This window comes from Photinus pyralis, unplaced genomic scaffold (assembly GCF_008802855.1).
Source record: "Photinus pyralis isolate 1611_PpyrPB1 unplaced genomic scaffold, Ppyr1.3 Ppyr1.4_LG7, whole genome shotgun sequence".
Classification (NCBI taxonomy): domain Eukaryota; kingdom Metazoa; phylum Arthropoda; class Insecta; order Coleoptera; family Lampyridae; genus Photinus; species Photinus pyralis.
Window position 1 is genome coordinate 27,735,278 of NW_022170738.1, and position 19,426 is coordinate 27,754,703.

Genomic DNA, 19,426 nt, shown 5'->3' on the forward strand with positions numbered 1-19,426 from the left:
TATGAATGTCATGCGGCCTTTAAATGTTTATGAGGTAAGACCCCCTCCCCATTAATCATCTAGCAAGACATCGATAACATTACTATCTTATACCCAACTATTTACTAAGTTATTTCGGTTTTTAAAAAAATGCGCTTTATCTGCACAAGATTTGTGTACAATTTTTACTTGTTTGATATTTGCATGTAACACCACGTGTGATAAATTGTTTGTGAAAAGACGTGTATAAAGTTTGTAATTTTTATTGTAATTATTTATTCATTTTCGAAATCGCTTGCACACAGAAGAACTTTAAAATGCGAGTCAAAATGCGATCGTAGAAAAGGTAATGAAAATTACACCGGCAATGTTAGAACGTGTATTTGAAAACATGACCCATCGAGTCCAACTGTGTCTTGAACACAGTGGTGGACATTTTAAATAATCATTGTGATGAAGTGCTTAATCGTTAACTTGTGCTTGAAAAATTAATGTTCTTCAATTAATTAATTGTCATTATTTTTAGTTGCCCATTAAACTCCACCACTGCTTTTAAATAAATGTCATTTGGCGTGTTAAAATTTTTTGTTTTGCGGGAAATTGAAACTGTCCGCACTACTTTTGGATCACCGGGTAGGTATATATATAATATTTATTAGTTCTGGATGTATGCGTAACATGTCTATTGAACGTGAAATTTCCCCACGCCAGTATTTAAATGGATTTTGCAATTTTTGATTTTTTAATCATAATTACAAATTTCAATCGGTGCGGTGGTTCGTTTTAATAAAACTAAAGCTCTGTATGTTAGAATATTCATGACGCCATAAATTATATTATATTATTTTTGAATGCAAAATGAAATAATTAATAATATTCAGTATAAATATGTTTAGCAATTATTATTTGACTAAAATGTTTAAGAATATTATAAAATACAAAAATTACGAAAAATAAAAAATAAAACGTGGAACACCTTGCCATTTAAATATCGTGCAAAATTCTCTGCAAATTGCATGGTTATTATCAAGTAATATAAGGTATGAATAACAGCTACCGGTAGATTCTATCCCTGGGATCGAAATACTGGACGGTGAAGATTATGTATGGGGAAGACTTGACCCGCAAGAAGAAATTGGAAAGGAACCTTTTAATTATCTTAATATTTAATTCGCACGTTCATATTTCCTTATTATAAAATTATTTCCTGATATATGTCATACTTATTATGAAATGAAGAAACGAAAATGTGAAACATTTTATCTTACCATAAATTGCACACAATATCAATACTGAGCGTAACGTTTTTACAACCGCGAAAAGAACAAAGCGGACTAAGTCAATACAGTGAACTTGTTTCCATTAAATGCATTCGCAGAGCCTAATTGCCCCAAAAACACGCCCATGTAATTGTTAAATATTAATTAGTAATTTGAACGCTTTTAGCATTTGTTATGTTTACCCAATTTTTATCGTGCGTAGGTAATTAACATATATAATGGGGAAAAAACTGAACATTTATTGAACGTACATTTTTTTATGACGAATCATAAACCAATATTTAGCAAACCGAATCTTCCAATGTTTCCCGTACAGCGATTTCGGGAAATCAATAAAAAAAATTGAAAACTGGAAGTCAAGCAAGGGGATTGGGTAAATGTCTACTGGCACGATTTTAGTGTTATGTTCAATAACATAAATATTAGTGTCAATCATATATCAATGAGATCGTTTTCCTTCCCTGCACGAGGTTGCATCAACAGTGTTGGTGAAATTGTTCAGAAAGTGACATGAAATTACAGTCCACGCGACTAATACTGAAAGAATATTTGCCAACGCGTTAGTTTTGTGCTTGTGGTCAATAAATGGATTGCAAAACCAAATAATTTAAATTTAGGTAACACCATTTTCGCCTAGTATTTAACAAATCGTCCACAGAAACTAGAAACTAGGAGGTAACTCTAAGAACATTTTTAATTTTCAGAGAAAGCATTGGATTTTCCTCAAATATTCCAAAGAAATAGATTCCTTAAATAATGGAAATATCCACAATAATGACGATGACGTAGATATTCTATTGTTTTACGGTCAATTAAATCACCAAAAAATGTTTTGATTGAATCACCTCACACAAATGAAAATGTCGAGGGTTGTTCCGGATTTTGATCTACATACCTACTTAAAAACACAATCACACGCAACAATTAACAAGGGATGTTTTTGATATTTGGAAAGCGAATCTAAAATTCATTATATAAAAACTAACTGCGAATGTTTGCGAAACGGCAAATTTATGACGATTATAAAATAATAAAAATCCAAATTTCGATTGTTTACATTTTGAAACTCACCTTCGATCGCCGGCGCGCACTTCACAAACACGTAACGTCTCGACGTACTCACTCTGCCAGTGATAGTGGAGCATATTTGAAAATGTCCATCAATTTAATAACGTAAAGCACATGTAATTAGTGAGCATTAGTTAATAGAAAGTAAATACAAAGACGTAACTGGAAAAACTGATCGAAATTACGGTTTCGTCTCGCCGAGTGTGTGCAAGTTAATCAATAATTCACAAGCACGAATAAAAGCTTTTCCTAAATTGGGTATTTAATAATACCATTACGGTGGTACACATTACCAAATATAATTTATCTTTGTCGTGCACTGAGTGACAAGATCAATAAAATAGAAAGTTAAATGGGAATATTTGTAACGCATCCATTTATTTAGCAAAGATTTATGAAAGTTTCTACTTTGCATAGCAATAAAAACTGTACATTAATCATTACATCACAATCGGGTGCGACATTTAATTGGCATAAAACGACACTTACAACAATAACAGTTTGTCTAATCTAAGCGTTTAAAATACTAATAGGGGAAGTTGTGTAAATATATGAAATAGTTCACTTTTTTCCGGGAGAATTTTGATTATGGATGGCGTGCGATTTGTGCGTGTTGGGCCTATGCGTTTCCTAAATTATTTAGCGTGGCATGGGCAATAAAAAGGGCATGTACGAAACGGGAACAGCGTTCCTACCCCTTACTAGTGGTCGCGACCTCCACTTATTTACTTTCTTTATTTATTAAGCATTTGATATAATATCATGCCGTGATCTACACTTTTTACGTTTTATTAGTAAAAGCATTAACAACAATAATGACGAATTCAGCTTTATTCGTGTTTTCGTATAAGCGGAAAAAATAAAGGGCGCCTATGTGGACCAATAAATAATGGATAGAAAAACGATTTGAGTCATAGTTTTATTATATTCATTCCTGTTATAGTTTCGTGTCTATTTTTTCGTGTGGAAAAGGAATGGGCGAAAAATGTGGTTAAAAGAAATGGGGATAGTATGAAAGAATTCAGGCGAGAGACATTCCCTGAAGTATTGATGTGCAGCGAACTGCGTAAGTATTTCTGAAAATTGGTAGAGGGTTACTGAGAATTTTTACAGATGAAACTTTTGAATTGTAATAATTGTAAGATTTTAAAAGGTGTCGAACTTCTTTACACCACGAAATTTGCTAATTTTATTTGTTACCATAGGATCAGCAATCATAATATCCCTATGGATTGATACTATATACAGCTAGGCCTGAGAGTCTAGGTTACGATGTCATGCTTAGCAAATTAGTTTCCGGAAAACCCATACAGAAAAAGACGTCATTCATTTTTAACACAATGACATTTCAGACTATTAAGTGTAACATATCTATACCTACTAAAAAATCATATTTTATTGACTGTTGCACATTTTTGCATTCTATCCGCCCGTCGCGTCGGTCTGTGCGTACAATAGCTCTCGTCTCTCGAACGGAACGTAAGATCTTGAAATTTATACACATAGGTATACACGAGGGTATACCTACAGATCCCTCTGGTACAAGTTTTAATAGTAATATTCCTGGACGGACAGACAGCCAGAAGCACAAGGTCTGATTTCATAATAGTAATTTTTTGCATTATCAAATCACCGAACTTTTTTTAACGAAAAATCGTATGAAGTGTTATTTTTTTCACGATTTATGCTATGCGTTTCCATGGCGTTTAGTCCTACCTATAAACAGCAGCATCAAGGTTTGAGTGATAGCATTGAATAAGCACCTTAAAGAAGTATAACGCCCGTGTTAACTAATGAAATAAGAAAATCTGCCCAGGATTCTGTCGTCCCTCTGTTGTGGGGGAAAGTGAACCACAAATTTAAAGCTAGTTACAGACTTTGCAGATTTCTTTACTTCTTTAAAATTCCAACGTTGCCAGATTTTTGGCAAGCGCTTTGAGTTTGAATAAACTAGATTAAAATATTGAATAAGCTTTTATTCAATGACAATAACAATATTATGTAAGGGAGGATCAATCTGAAATGTAAGATCATAAGGAACAATAAATAAAGTAAAAAATGTAGTTTAATCTAATAAGAAAACAACAAGAACTGTTCTAAGGACCATTATCTTTACATAATAAACAATCAAACTTTACCTAGCTCCATATAAGGATCTGGTAAATATGACAACACTGTTCAACTCTGATAAACAAGGAAAACAAAGGGCCCCTAAGTATAACTGGTTTCCCTGTTTAAAATAGTAATTATTTACCCCCCGAGGCCAAATATCCTTCAATATTTGTGGTAATTAACCACTTTGCAGTGTATGCAACACACCTTACACCAATTTCAGGTTTCCTATGCAGTTATACTTTTTTAAAGTGCTTATTCAATCGTGATAGTAAATCGCGAATGTCAATGATATATTCAATTATGTGTTATTAACGTGGTTATTAAGGATCACTATACCAAAAAATTTCGTGTACAACACATTTTGAAAGCGTCTTTTTTTCATGAATTTGCTTGATTAACTCGGGCTTCGCCCTAATAATAGTTATTTGTACAATTAGTTTTGAAATTCATGAAAAAAAGGCACTTTCAACACGTGTTGTACACGAAACTTTTTTGCATAGTGATCTTTAATAAACCCATAATTGCATAATATCATTGACATTCGCGATTTCCTGTCACTGAAAAATTGAGCTATTGATCATAAACAGGGCGAAACGTCATGGAAACGCATAGTAAAAATCGTAAAAAAAGTACCACTTTCCATACGATTTTTCGTAAAAAAAAAGTCCAGTAATTTGATAACAATGCAAAAAAGAAGCTTTTAAGCATAAAGAAGAGAAGTTTCTTAATGAGTGCAAAATGAAATTCAAAAAGAACCATTGGTCATTATAATGTTAGTTGAATTGTACATGGGGTTAAGGCCTAGTTTTTGTACACATTAATTCACTCTTCATGTATTAAGTTGATACCTTTAATAGCCACCCTACTCTGCCAAACCGTAAAAATATAGCGCCGATTGTGCGCCAATCCCCAACTTGGCGTCCTCGAAAACTAAACTTATCGTTTGCTAGAAACTAGTTTGGCGCATCTTTCGTTTTTGAAAAAATAACAAGATATGAAGAATCGCATACGATTTTCAGGAGGGGAATTTTTTGATGTAATGTTATTTGTAAATTGAAGTTCAAAATACATTAGTCCAGTCAAATTACGGTTTGAGCTGGATGAAAACAAGTGTACTCAATGTAAAAAAATCCGCTGAATCCGAAAATCATAGTCATCTGCCCGGAAACTCCCGGAACATATTGTTATTAAAAAAAAACGGCAAAATGTCGTTTCTTTTCGCATTTGACTTCAATTATCTCGTTAAGTATTGCTTTGAGGGAAAAAATGAATAGAAATGAATTTGATTAGAATTGAATTTTGTATAAGATATACAGATGGACCGTTGATTTTCATATGTAATTGTTTTTTATGGAAAAATATAAAAAAGTACCCCCGAAAATTAACAATCCATTGTTACTAAGTAAAATTTATCCGATCATTTTGAAAATCAGTATTTGGTCACTTCTTTTGATAACAAAACAATATGACAAACCCGATTAACCTAGGTTTTATAGATATTGCATAATTAAATAAACAAATTTATAAAACGATACTTGGTCCTTCAAACTGGAAGACTCCCAGAGCGTTCTGAATTTTTTTACAGATAGTGGAACCCTAAGACAACCATTTTCAAAAATTGTCCCGATGATTCTTGCAAATCGACGGACTGTGGGATTTTTTAGTTAACTAATAAATGGAATAACTCCCGAAATATAACAAGAAACGTAACCTCGAAGGTAACTATATAGGTAATAGGCCCTTGGCACTCTGAAATCATACATTACATAAATTTTGATCAAATAGAAACATAAAAAAGTTCACACTTTAAAGAATCGTTCGATGCGACCCGATTTGCAAAATCATTTTTGGTTGTCTCGAACAATCCCAACGTCAAAAGCTGATTTCTCGTCAACTTTTAATCAGATTTGGACGTATTTTTTTAATGTAGGTTTTTCCGGGAGCTTTCGATTTGCCTATTATCGATTTACATTTCTTGTTGTATTTTGGAAATTATTCCATTTGTTAACAAGGAAAATTCTTCGAATTTTGAAAAAAAAATTCCACAGTCCGCCGATTTGCAAGAATCGTGGGGACAATACTTGGAAATGGTTGTATTAGGGTTCCACTATCTATAGAAAAATTGAGAACGGTCTGGCAGTCACCCAGTTTGCAAGACAAGGCATCGTTTTATTAATTTGTTTATTTAATTAATCAATGACTATGATACCTACGGTGATCGGGTTTGTCATCAAAAGAAGTGACATACGGATTTTCAAAAAGATCGGATGAATTTTACTTAGTAAAAACAGATTGTTAATTTTCGGCATTCCTTTTTTCTATTTTTCCGTAAAACACAATCACGTTTAAAAATAAACGTTCAATACCAACTGTTATCTTATAAAAAATTCGATTCCAAACAAATTCATTTCTCTTCACTTTTCCCTTAGAGGAATAGGTAATTCACGACATCATTGCAGTCAAATGCGAAAAAAACGACATTTTCCCATTTTTTCTTCATTTTTTGTTTATAACAATATGTTCCGGGAGTTTCCGGCCAGGGGGACTATGATTTTCGGATTCAGCGGATTTTTTTACATTGGATACACTCGGTCTCGTGGAGTCAAGTGACAACATCCAATTTAGACTACTTTTGGAGCTAATTTCACTGGACTGCATGTAGTCCAGGCGTCAGAGGTTTTGGTAAGAAAAAATTTTTTAATAAACCAATTGATGTTTTAATCTCTTTTCCAGACTGTAAATAATACGTGTCAAAAAAATAATCCTCCAATTCTGACCGAAACATTTGTTTAGACAAGTGGAAAGATGAATTTTTATGATTTTTTTGAATTATCTCGACAAAAACGAGTCGAGCGATAAGAATAGTTCAGTACTTTTTGGTGCTTGTTACATGGTCTACAAAAAGTAATCCCACATTTTTCTTTCTCAGGATGATAGCTTCTGAGATATTGTTCCTGAAATATGCCAACCCCCCTATCAAAAAATCCCTCGAGGTGGCAACGCGGATGACAGCTGGCCTGCTCTCCCCTCTCCTATTTTCGGTTTTTGTCACGAAACGGGTCTCTTTTCGGTCCTATCCAAACCGAGGGAACTATATTGGGAAGCGCAAGTACCTATACAATATAGTTCGCAATCTATACACAAAATTCAAATTTCAAACTACTTTTCCGACGTTTTTCGTGTTTTTCAATTAATTATAACTGAATGAGAATAATGCCATTCTTTTATGTTGATGTCCACACCATTCCGGATACTGACACGAACTAAATCCACCCCCATCCCCAAACCAAAAACCGAAAAAAACCATAAGTTACCTTTCTCTTTGTTTAAACAAATGTTCCGGTCGTAGTTGGAGGATTATTTTGCTACCACATATTATTTACATCCAAATAAAAGGTTTAAAAAAATTAGCTTATTAAAAATGTTTCCCTTATTGACCTGCCTTTGGGTCTCTAACGCCTCGACTAATAGTAAAAACAGGTTAGCTTCATTACACCACCTAGATCTAGATCAAAAACTGTAATCTTCACTTTGTGAGTACCTTCATTCTCCAAAATATATCATGCCGGCCCATGTGGCTCAGTTCAGTTGAAGGTGGACTGTGGTGCTAAGGGTCCCTGGTTCGAATCCGGGTTCGAGCATGGATATTTGTAAATGTATAGTGGGCTGGGTTGATAGAACAGCCTTGGCTGAAACCCCGCCCACTCAAAAACAAGGGCAAATAAATAAATAAATATCTCATATTTCCGTTGCTAATAATCCGGCCCGGTCGGACCTTTCATTTGTGAGTACCGACTTCCGATACTACGTTCCCATCATATTCGCATATAAAGTTTTGACCCTACCAGGGGAATTTCATAAGGAGTGCTCCGCAAATAAGATAATCACCGTACAGTAGATCGTTTGTGCGCCGCTGGAACCTAAATAAAACTGAGCGCATTCGGATACGCAACTTTTAATCCGGCTCATATTCAATAGCACTAACCCTTAAACATTTATTTTAAAAAATGGCAATTTTTGGTTCATCGTGTACCTTTAGTAAGTTGAAATTTCGCGTTGCAAGGCGAAATTTACAACACGAAATTCGCAAAAAAAAAACAAATTGATGTGGCCCGAGATGTAGTCCCTCTGCGCTTCCACAGTATCGTCTGGGTTATTTGTCATGGAAGTTTGATAGATAAATTGAATTGAGATTCCAATTGGGTTAATTGGAAATAGCATGTCAAAATTCAGCTGAATGTAAATGGCTCTATGGGCATAGTGGAAGGCAATTCAATCTACTGAACTGATTACAACGCCCAAGGTTAGCGTTTTGTGTGATAAGGAAAAGGAAGGAAAATTGGACTGTTGGATAATCTTAGGGAGAGGTTATATCAAAGAGTATTATGAATACTCTTTGGTTATATGTTGGTGAGCAACGCCTGAATGACAGAAACTTCTCAGTTCTACTGAGGATGCTGCCTATTTTTCCAGTAAAAATAAGTCCAACAAACCTAAGCAGGAGAATGGTCACGGTTAGAGCAGTGGGAGTGGCGACAAGTCAAAGAAGTCCCAAAATGATACGAGTTAGGCCATTATAAGCGGGACTGTAAGAAGTCCAAGTCTACAAAGAGTCAGGATGGGTCCGCGTTTGTTAGACAACCGGATATCGTCAAATCCGCGGATACCGGCGCAACGGAGCACATGACCAGGAACCGTAATTGGTCTTCTACTTTTGCGGTGTTTTTCCCAAAAAACTACGTTCAAATCGGAAATCACCAATCAATTAAGGTACTTGGCAAGAGCATGATTGTCAATGGTAAGGCTAAAAAGGGTTATCTTGAGGTTGTGACTTGTGTGGTTTGTTCCGGATAAATAAATTACTACACTTACAAAGACAAGGTTTTGTTTGCTCAATCCAAATGATTAAATGGGATATTCAGACTATCACACTATGTTGCTGAACACGACTTACAAGTTTGACATGAGAAATTAGCTCATCAGAATAAATCGGGTGACAGGATAAACGCTGATGTGTGTGGGCCTATGCCAGAAAAATCTCCACAACGAAGTCGCTTCTTTGTCGTTTGAGGGACGAGTTCACTAAGTATCGTTCAGCGTTCATACTAAAGGAAAAGTCAGAAATCAAGGACAAATTAAAACAGCTTCTTCCGGAAGTAACGACTCTTGGACACGTAGTGAAGGAGCTTTTGACTGATAATGGCACTGAATTTGTGAATGAGGACGTTCAAAAGATCACAGAAGAGCACGGTGTGTGTCACCCAACATCTATGCCATATACGCCACAACAAAATGACAGTGCCGATCCAGAAAACTGGACGTTGGTAGAAGCTACCAAGACTATGTTGCAAGTTTCTGGACTCACACAGGTATTTTGGACTGAGGCTGTGATGACAGCTGCGTGGATGATTAACCGAACAAAACCGTCTCCAGAACAGGGAATTTCGCCATACCAACCGTGGAACAAGGAGAACCTGCGATCAGCCATCTTGAAGTATTAAAGCCAAAGAAGAAGAGGAAGAAATTTGACACGAAGGAATCTGAAGTGATCTTCAAGGTAGCAGTAAAGTGTATGAGTGTGACCTCAGTAAATCAAAAGAAGGAAATCAGAATCCCACACCAGCACCAGAACGAGTAGTATCAACAGAACAAGCAGCGGAACCTCTACTAGCAGTAGAACCAGATGGAGCTTGGTGACACCAGGATCAACTTCAGAATTCAAGACACTAAGGAATGAAGATGGATTTTTCTAGCGTAAAGGAATGGGTAATGGTGAAACGTCTCCTGAAGTACATAAAAGGAACCGAGAACTAAGAAATTTGCACAAGCATGTTGGTGAAGATTTTGAAGCATTCTGTGATGCGGACTACGGCGGGGGCCAAGAAACAAGGAGATCAAAGACCGGAATCTTGTTCAAGTACGTTGGTGGTCCTATTGCTTGGTCAAGCAAATTGTAGAAACGCGTATCTACGTCTATAACTCATAGACCATTGTGGCAAGTTTGGCTGTAGGGGAAGCTATCTGGATCACAAGGATTCTTGATGGATTGGACTGCAAATGTACTCCTGTGCTGAAAGTGGATATTCAAAGCGTCACTAATCCAATGAAGAGTTCTGTTTTCCACAGCCGCACAAAGCATACTGACATCAGAAGGAAATTTGCAACTTGAAACTCTTGGAGAAACAACCAGAAAGGCCAGAAATTCGTGAAACTTTGCTAAACCTTCTTGAAGTTCACAAAATTCGAAAATATTTTACAAAATCGGAAAGAGCATACGCAAATCTTTGGTAAAGACGTAAATTTCATTCTGTATTATGCTGTGGCTAGCACATATACCGCCCGCACACCTGCACATGCCCGATTCTGCTCTTCCTTTTATGTCTAGAATAAGTGTACCAAATTTGATTCCAATCCGTTCAGCGGTTTAGTAGGAAAAAGAAAATTTTAGACTTTGTTTCCCCCTATTAGCTATTACCTAATTTTGAATAGTTTAATAGTCTTACTTACATCGAAAATCGGCTAATCCAGTTGGAGTGATGTGTGCGTCACGATGAGCCTAAAAAAGTCAAAAAAAGAACTCAATAGAACGTGGCGTAGTGCCATAATTTACCCTTAACTGACCATCGGGTTAAAAAGGATAGCGTTTGTAATTAAACTTGTAATTTGACTTTGATTCGTGCCGTTTCTTCTATTAATGAGAACTAACATTTAGGTATTGGAAACAATAATTTCAAACGTCCAATTGCCATGAGGCCACTTTGATCCACAGAGTCTCTTTACTCCGTTTGCTAATGAAATAGTTTAATTTGGATAAATCACAGTAGAGATCACTTTCGATGACATTTCATAGCTTTGGAGGAATCTCGATTGTGTAAAACTTGACTTAGATGATTACGTGATTACTTATAGCGATTCTGTCGAAAAAAATGCCCACTAACATGAACAAAAACTTCAGTTGTTTGCTCTACCAATGAATGGAACAAACGGAGATTGGAAAACCACCTTCTGTCTTCCAACAACTGTTGACAAAAATACTTCGGTCGAAGTATTATCAAAACAGGAGGTTAATTACTAGCACCACAGATTACAATATCTGCACCAAGAGGTGAACCAAAAACACGAATGCCAGTAGATATTGTAGCTAGTATCCCAGACATCGGGGCGCCATGAAGTCGGTAAAATATTAGTTCGAGAAAGTCCGTGATTTTTCTAGAAACTTTCCGTTTGTTATATAAGCTAATTGAAGCGTGCTAAGTAGTTCCCCGCGTTTCAATATACCGAAAAAAATGATAGATAACGACAAACCAAGTAAATATTTTGATCTGAATTTACAAAAATCCTCAGATTGGAGGTAGGTGCTAAATCGCTGGGGCAAATGTGAAATAATGGTTACAGGTGTGTCATCTGATATGTCTTACAAGAGATATCTATTACTCATCCTGAAGTGCAAAATTCTGTATGTGTATTTTCTTTAAGATAAGATATAAGTATGTCGGATAGGCCGTCAAAAAATGATAAGATACCTACTACTTTATACTCAGGAATAACGTGCCAGGCGTATCCGAATGAATTTGGTGGCTCCCTATTTCAAACCTTGCGCTCTCTATGCCTTCATGCCCATACAGTAATCATTTGTGAATAAATAAAAGCAAGAAACACGCAAGGAATTTTATACGACGCTGAAGTTCCGAAATAGATCTCCAAAATGCGAATGGAAGTTTCCAGAGGATAATTAAAACACAATCGGGAGAGTCAATTGATCAACAATAGCTAACGTAACATATAAATAAACGCCCTCCTCCGCAGGAATTGGAGTGTTCGGGTGAATGAATTGCAAACAAAATATTGGGACGATGCAGTCAGAAATAAATCACTATACAAGAATCTCATATTTTTAGATAAAATAATGCTACTGCCTACTTGTAACTGTCCAAATTTAATCGAGTCTGGAGTATGTATTAAAATAGAAATGCATAGCGAAAAGTTATTCCTCGCCACGATAGATAATTATAATTATTTGAAATTCAGAAATACAATTGTTTTACAGGAATCTGATTATGTATTTGTTTTAGTCGATCATTCCACACGCAGAACGTCCATCGTCTTCATCGTTCGTCTAATATTTAATTGTCGTAGCAGCTGCCAAGCGGGCGGTCCGGGTTCGAATCCCGGTCGATGCAGAATATTTGATTTTATACAGAGTGTTTCTTAATGACCTATGAACGTACGTCCAAAATGTCTTAACTTTTGAAATACAGAATGTTAGTTTGAAGAAAATAATCAGTTTTATATCGTCATTTTCACACCACTTTAAATATTTTTATGAAATTTGGTTTATGCACGAAAGAGTGACAATAAAATATTTTTTTATTTCAGTGGCGGCCGTACTGGCCTCAGAGTAGTGATTTTTGAAGGAAAAACTGGTACGCCACTGCTTTCTCTTAAAATAAAAATTATGTAATTATGTCATAAAACTACTTAGTGGTCTGAAAATGATAATAAAAAAATGATTATTTTTCAAATTTTATACAGGGTTTTTTCTTAAAATGGGCCCAAAAATCGCCCCCTTAAATGTTATTAAGAAACACCGTGTATATTTAGCATTTCTACATGCGGTCGTCAGACTAATGCTGAAAGGTGACGTAGGATGTCACAGACCCGTAGGGGCTGGAATTTTTAGTGTTTTTAAATTCATTAAATGTTGATAACATGACAGTACTGTGAATGATTCCATATCAAAAGCCGGTCTTTTATGCTTCAGTTACTTACTTATCTGACTTGCAATGGCAACAAAAGTATTCCCATAGGAAATTGTCTATCAAATACGTTTAACTAAAACACGAAAAATTGACTAAAGTAACATTCGGTTACCTTTAACCACTGTGACCATCGTTCTTACCTAGGAGCAGTGGCGTAGCCTAGGGGTGGCCGGGCGGTATTTCATTGAGGGCGGCGTCAAACCTTCCGGGGATGTTTTTAAAAATAGCTAAAAGTAGGAAACAATAAAAATCTTGGAAATATCTTTATATTTTGATTTTGTAAGCAACGACTATGACCATCGATGGATTTCAAGATGGGAGTCAAGATGCTGATTTATCTGAGAAAAACTGAGCGTCAATTAACCATAATTTACACTCTCTTAATAGTCTATGTGGAAGTTTTATAAATTTTAGTACCACAACAAGTTCCGAGATAGAACTTCGGGTTTATTTTATGCGAAGTATATAGCAGTAGTGCGACATTGTCGCAGAAACAAAATTCATAAATAGAGACACGTTATCCCTTCGGACCAATCCGCAGCATTTTTGTACTACTTTGCTTTCCAAAAAAATTATAAAAGTCAATCTTAAACTTACAAATAACTTAATTTTAATGTCCACGTTCTCTGAATAAGGATAAGTAGGTACGCATTTTTGTGAAAAAAAAACGATTCATGTAAAGAATCGAACCCGAGCCGACCGGTTGCAAGCCGGCAATCCACCATTAGAGGCCATTACGGCACACATTCAATCATAATTAAACTGGGTTCGCGCGTCTGCCGTTTACAAATATGCTCCCCGCCGGCCGATCAGGGCCCGCAGTTCGTAATACTTTTGCTGTGCATTGACGACATGGCAACCTTCGAAGAGCGTGTCACGTTCCTTTTGCTCTAAGAAAGTAATTCTAAAAAAATTTAAAACTCAATTTTGGGAGGCATCATTCTGTCGTTACCATATATAAGCTATCACGTGGCACACATATCCTAGTACTTGGCGAAAGTTTGAGGACAATATTGCCGAAACATTCAAAAAAATTCTGCTTTGGGGAACTGAAGTATGTCAAAACTCGGTAATTGGGTGAAAGCCTGTTGAGCGCCCAGAAATAAACAATCGCACGCCCTGAAAGTACTCAAATCCAGAATAGAATAAGAAATAACACTGCCTAGGAGACTGTTCATATAGATGTAAGCCTGGATGTAAGTTACCAAATACCAATCATATAGATCCCATAGTCGAATCACTAATGAGAGACCGTATTCCCTAAAGAGATTAATATCACAATAAATAATAAACACCCATTTCGATATCAATTTATCCATTATAACCGAAATCTAGGTCGCCCACTTTTAGTTTTTATTAGTTTAGTTTTTTTTCTGTCAAATGTTAGAATTGACCTCGGAATTAACCTAGAGAGAAAATATTTGCGAAACAAATAATTATATGGCAGCCTTTCAAAAATATGCCTGGGAAAACATAAATTATTTAACAACCCAAAATTGTAATATGCCATTTTCAGTATTTTCACAAGCAAATTTTATTAATAATAAAATGGTATGAACAATTTGAAAACAAATTTGATTGTTAATGATCAGTGGTATGTCACGGTACCCTATTTCTCTTCTCAATAAATATTTCAAATGTTCTCTAAACACTTGCTTTCCCTCTGAAGTTTCATAAAATGGGTAGACAATTTGTTATCGCAATTTCTAAATATTCATGAGTTACGGCACCCCTATATCGAGCAGTTTTTTGTTATTTACTTCTATTTTTCTTTTTAGTGCTCTTGATCAAATTTAGCTGTTCTGTTCATAATTTTATACGTGACGTTTATTTGTGTTTTTCGAAATCTTGACTTAATAGGCCATCATTTTGACACTCCCCTAAGGTACCACCACAACTGTACAAATGTAACAACCTGCAACTGCGAAATCATAGAACAAACAAGCAGCATTAGATACCTGGGCATCTGCATTGATAATAAAATTAACTGGAGAAGTCATATAAGCATGCTTCATGCGGAGCTCAGGAAAAAGATAAGAACCTTCTACTTTATTAGAAATATATGCAACCAAGAGATGTTAAGGACTCATTACTTTGCTTTGATACACTCCAGATTACAATACGGACTGGAATTTTGGGGAGGAGCTAATGCCATACTTCTGAACAAATTAATAGTGACCCAAAAATATTTCATTAGAATAATCTTATTTAAGAATAGTAGAGAGCACACGAGGCCTCTCTTCAAGAAACTAAAAATATTGCCATTAAAAAATCTGTTCATTTTCAAAGTGTTAAAATTGTTTTATAAAAGAAGTGGCAATACGGGCACTAGCAACATGTTCCACAGAACAAGAAGTAGAGCTAGTAATTTCTACATGAGACCAAAAGTAAATAAATCCTTATTTTCACAATCTTTTTTATATTTAGGTCCAAAATGTTTTAATCAATTACCTGAAGAGATCAAAAAGAGTAACACTCTCAAAGTTTTTAGTTACCGCCTGAAAAACTGGCTCAGCGAAGTTACAGATAGAGCGATTTTAACTTCTATACCTTCATAAATGCGTTCATTACCGAGCAAACGTGTATAATGATATTATTATAAGTGCAGGTTTTACATTAGTTTCAGTTTTAGAAGTATTTGTACACTTATTACCTATATGTGCCTATATAAAACTTATCATCAGTACCACAGAACCATCGAGAGCGCGCGCTGCAGTAGCCGCTACCTTCTCAAAGTAATGCAACAAGGAAGAACGAGTAAGCTGTAATACTAATGGACTTGTTTTATTTATAACCATGTACTGGAAAAGATGGTTATTATTATTATTCCAATCGGTACAACCACAAAAATTGTATTCATCATAAATGGGATAAATATTATTATATTATTATTATTATTATTAAAATTAATCTCGGGGCGTTGATTGAAGACTCTTTTTGAAATTCAGATACAGAAGTTACATCGACAAAATTTTGTATTCCCTTATGAGCAAATATTTTAGTTATAAGTATTATGTACATTTGTGAAAATCCCACAAGTTAATTAATGCTCCTCCACTTTCTGTGGCGAATTCCATTTGATGTGGAAATTTGTTTTTCTTTTAATTTCAATGGAATGACGCATGAAAGTACGTATTATGGCACTTAATTGACTTTGGGAAAATGTTGTTGGATGGTGGTAAAATTTCGAATAAAGCGGCTCCTTTGACGTTGGGACCATGGGAACTTTTTTGTTGTGGGTAGAGTCCGAAGTAAAAATGTACGTCATTCACGTTTGCTAAATTGCGAGTCTAAACGCTAAGTCAACAAGTCAATTTCTTCGAATGGAATTGGGTTCGCCATCAATTTAAATGGAAATCTAATACACTAAGAGTCTGAGTCAGTGACCAATTTTAGGGGGAAAGTGATGAAATTTCACAAAGTCAATCTAACCTACTGAATGCACTGAGCAAGTGAGACAGCTATATGGCAACCTGCAGATTAAAAAGAGAACCCGCACGTATAAACAAACGGTCTTAACGGTTTGGGGTGTTGCTGTTGAAACGATTCAAAATCTCAGTAGTTCAGTTGAGTATTTATCTTTGTAAATTTTCATGACTTTTGAAATGATTGGTCACTGTCTCTTCGTCTATAAAGCTGTCATTGGAAGACAAGGACAGTTAATAAATATTTTTCGTCACGCCCCACACAAAAAAATGGATTTCTTTAACAAATTTCTGGTCCAAACTGCCGGATGAGTTCTCTGTAATAAAATTCCGGCTTATCTTTTCTGTGTCATATCTTTGCGAAACCGAAATTTCTTCTTCTCGTGAAGGGGGGGTCCCTAAATGAATTAATGTATAGCTACCTAGTTCTGATTTCAATGTAACTCATTGTACCAAAACCGTTTTCGGAAAATCCGATTCCGCAAAAATTACGGCCAACTTCACAACAGTACGAGACCTCCGACCGATTAATATACCCCAATGTACCAAAACTGCGAGCGAAACCCTTTTCCATTACACCCTCGATTACACCCAAAACTGGACCAAATTTAAAAACAACGTTTTTACAAGTCAAATTGAATAGTAAACCATGAGATACAGGGTGAAAAAGAAAAATTTGACTTTTTGGGATATCGATACAAAAAAGGTAAAAACTGTGTCTATGTTAGATACCTATTTTTATGTAGCCAAAAAAAAGTGAGGTAAGACAGATGGAGACACATTTTTTCATAAGAAAGTTTTTGAATAAACCTGGTTGTACGAAGGTGGTTATTGTAAATTGGAAACTAATTATGGTAAGCAGGTATTCTGTTGTATGGGAATTTAGGTCCCTTAATTCGATCTTTACGTTTTTCAGTTTAGGTATTAATTATCATTATATTTGTGCACACATCACATTATGTACCTGACGTTTAATACACCTACATCTTATGTAAGTGTCCACACAATATCCACAAAACCTATACCAACTTTTTCCCGTAAATTATCACAGCACTTCAGCATTCAATGCTGATTTACGAACTAAAAATATCGGATTCGTGAAACAACGCCCAAACCATGAAAGTTTAGTTTTATATCATTATTTACGTCCAATTTACTTAATTAGCTAAAAAATACGTGGTAGTTTGCAATCCGTAACGTGACTACTATCGCCCGCACCATTTCAAGAGATAAGCCTTATCACTATCGCCGCCGTTAAATTTGATTAATATATTTATATAATAAAAAAGGTAGACAGAGTGACTATAACTTGCCTACGGTAAAATTGTCTTAAAGTATTCCAAACAAACTTACCAGTGTCACCGCAAAAGCACAACTAATCCTATCGTTATTACAATTTACCAAGCATTTATCAATATCTAAAGTAAACGTGCTTTGCAAAGATTTGTGTCCGTTAATCTTCTACAAAAGGCCTCGTCACCTAATCTCGTGTGGTCAGAACACCACTAAACCATTAAAAAAGTTTACTTCAATTATGGCAAACTTCTTGTTTGAACGTGGCGAAATTACTATCGGTTGCCGAATTTCCTGTGCATGGGCAACGTTAGGGTCAATGTGCCTTTTTGCCTTTTTCCCCAATTATAAGGCTAGACTGTGTATTATTATTGTTAACATTCATCCGTTAATTAGGTAATTAGCTTATTTATTGTTTTTCTTTAACTCGTATCCTGTCTACTGCGAAGTCTACTGTGTAAGTTGCGTGTAAATTGGCGACCTAGTCACAGGAAATTAAAGTGAATGTTATGTGCTTGTCGCATTGTAGAATTCTTCTGTTCGTATTTCTCAAAATCATTGGACTATCTTGCTCACCAGAACCATAGAATTGTATTTCCTCTATGCCAGAACTGATCGAAATGCAACCGACGATATTACCGATACAACGAAATATCGAAGGATCCTCAGTATTACAATCACTTTTAACGACAATTTATTTTAATCTTACAGAATACATTTTATAGTTAACAAAAATGCATCAAATTCATATCTTGGTCATTGAGATAATGCTCTTGGTTTTTTTCCCAACGATCTTGGTGTATAAATAACGATTTTGATTTGTTTTGTGGTCGCCAGAAATAGATCAAATTCAAATAAGCACAGATTTGGTTTATTTTATTTGAATTTTATGTTAAGAGAAAAACACTGTTAAGTGATAGGAAATAGTATATTGAAAGACAAGTGTTACAATGCGACCTATTGTAATACGACTATCTTGTGGCACGAGTGGTGACGCGAAGCGTAGCCACGAGTGTCCGCAAGATAGGAGTATTACAATAAAGCCGAAAACAGTTGTACAAAATCATCATTGTGACACCGAAATAGAAAAATACTATTTAGCGTGTTCATGTCTCCAATAAAATTAGTAGTAGACATAGGGATTTCCTACAGGAATTTCCTATGTCTACTTTCACATGATAAAAAGGCTCCTGAAACATGCCTAATTTTATGATGCAACCAAAGTAACTACCTACAACAAATGAGAATCTGCCTGTCATATTAAATAATTTGAATATCAAGTATCGCTTTGACTTCCCTATTCTAATTTCGGTTCGTGTGCGGTGTATTCAACTAAAGAAAAAGGAGTTATTTCCAATTGGTATAGTGGCGATAACAGTTAAAGGAGCTTAAAAGATTTATTTTCTGTGAAACTAAAGCAACAATATTCAAATTAATAATTAATATCACAGCCAGATCTTTATTTGTTTCAAGAAGTTATTTTGGTTGCATAAAATTAGGCGTCTTT

General features: G+C 35.3%; 1 protein-coding gene across 4 annotated transcripts in view; it reads right to left on the reverse strand.

Annotated features, from left to right (window-relative positions):
* Positions 1 to 19,426, reverse strand: part of LOC116175686 (elongation of very long chain fatty acids protein AAEL008004-like) — a 79,009-nt gene that overhangs the window by 22,565 nt on the left and 37,018 nt on the right. For 2 of the 4 annotated variants that reach the window (XM_031493924.1, XM_031493925.1), the window contains exon 1: positions 2,331 to 2,419. The exons of 1 other annotated variant lie outside the window; for it this stretch is intronic. In XM_031493924.1, coding sequence (XP_031349784.1) covers positions 2,331 to 2,404 — 74 coding nt within the window. In that variant the 5' untranslated portion in view covers positions 2,405 to 2,419. Of the gene's footprint in view, positions 1 to 2,330; positions 2,420 to 10,949; positions 10,974 to 19,426 lie in introns of those variants that run through there. One more of the 4 variants, XM_031493927.1, reaches the window with a different exon arrangement.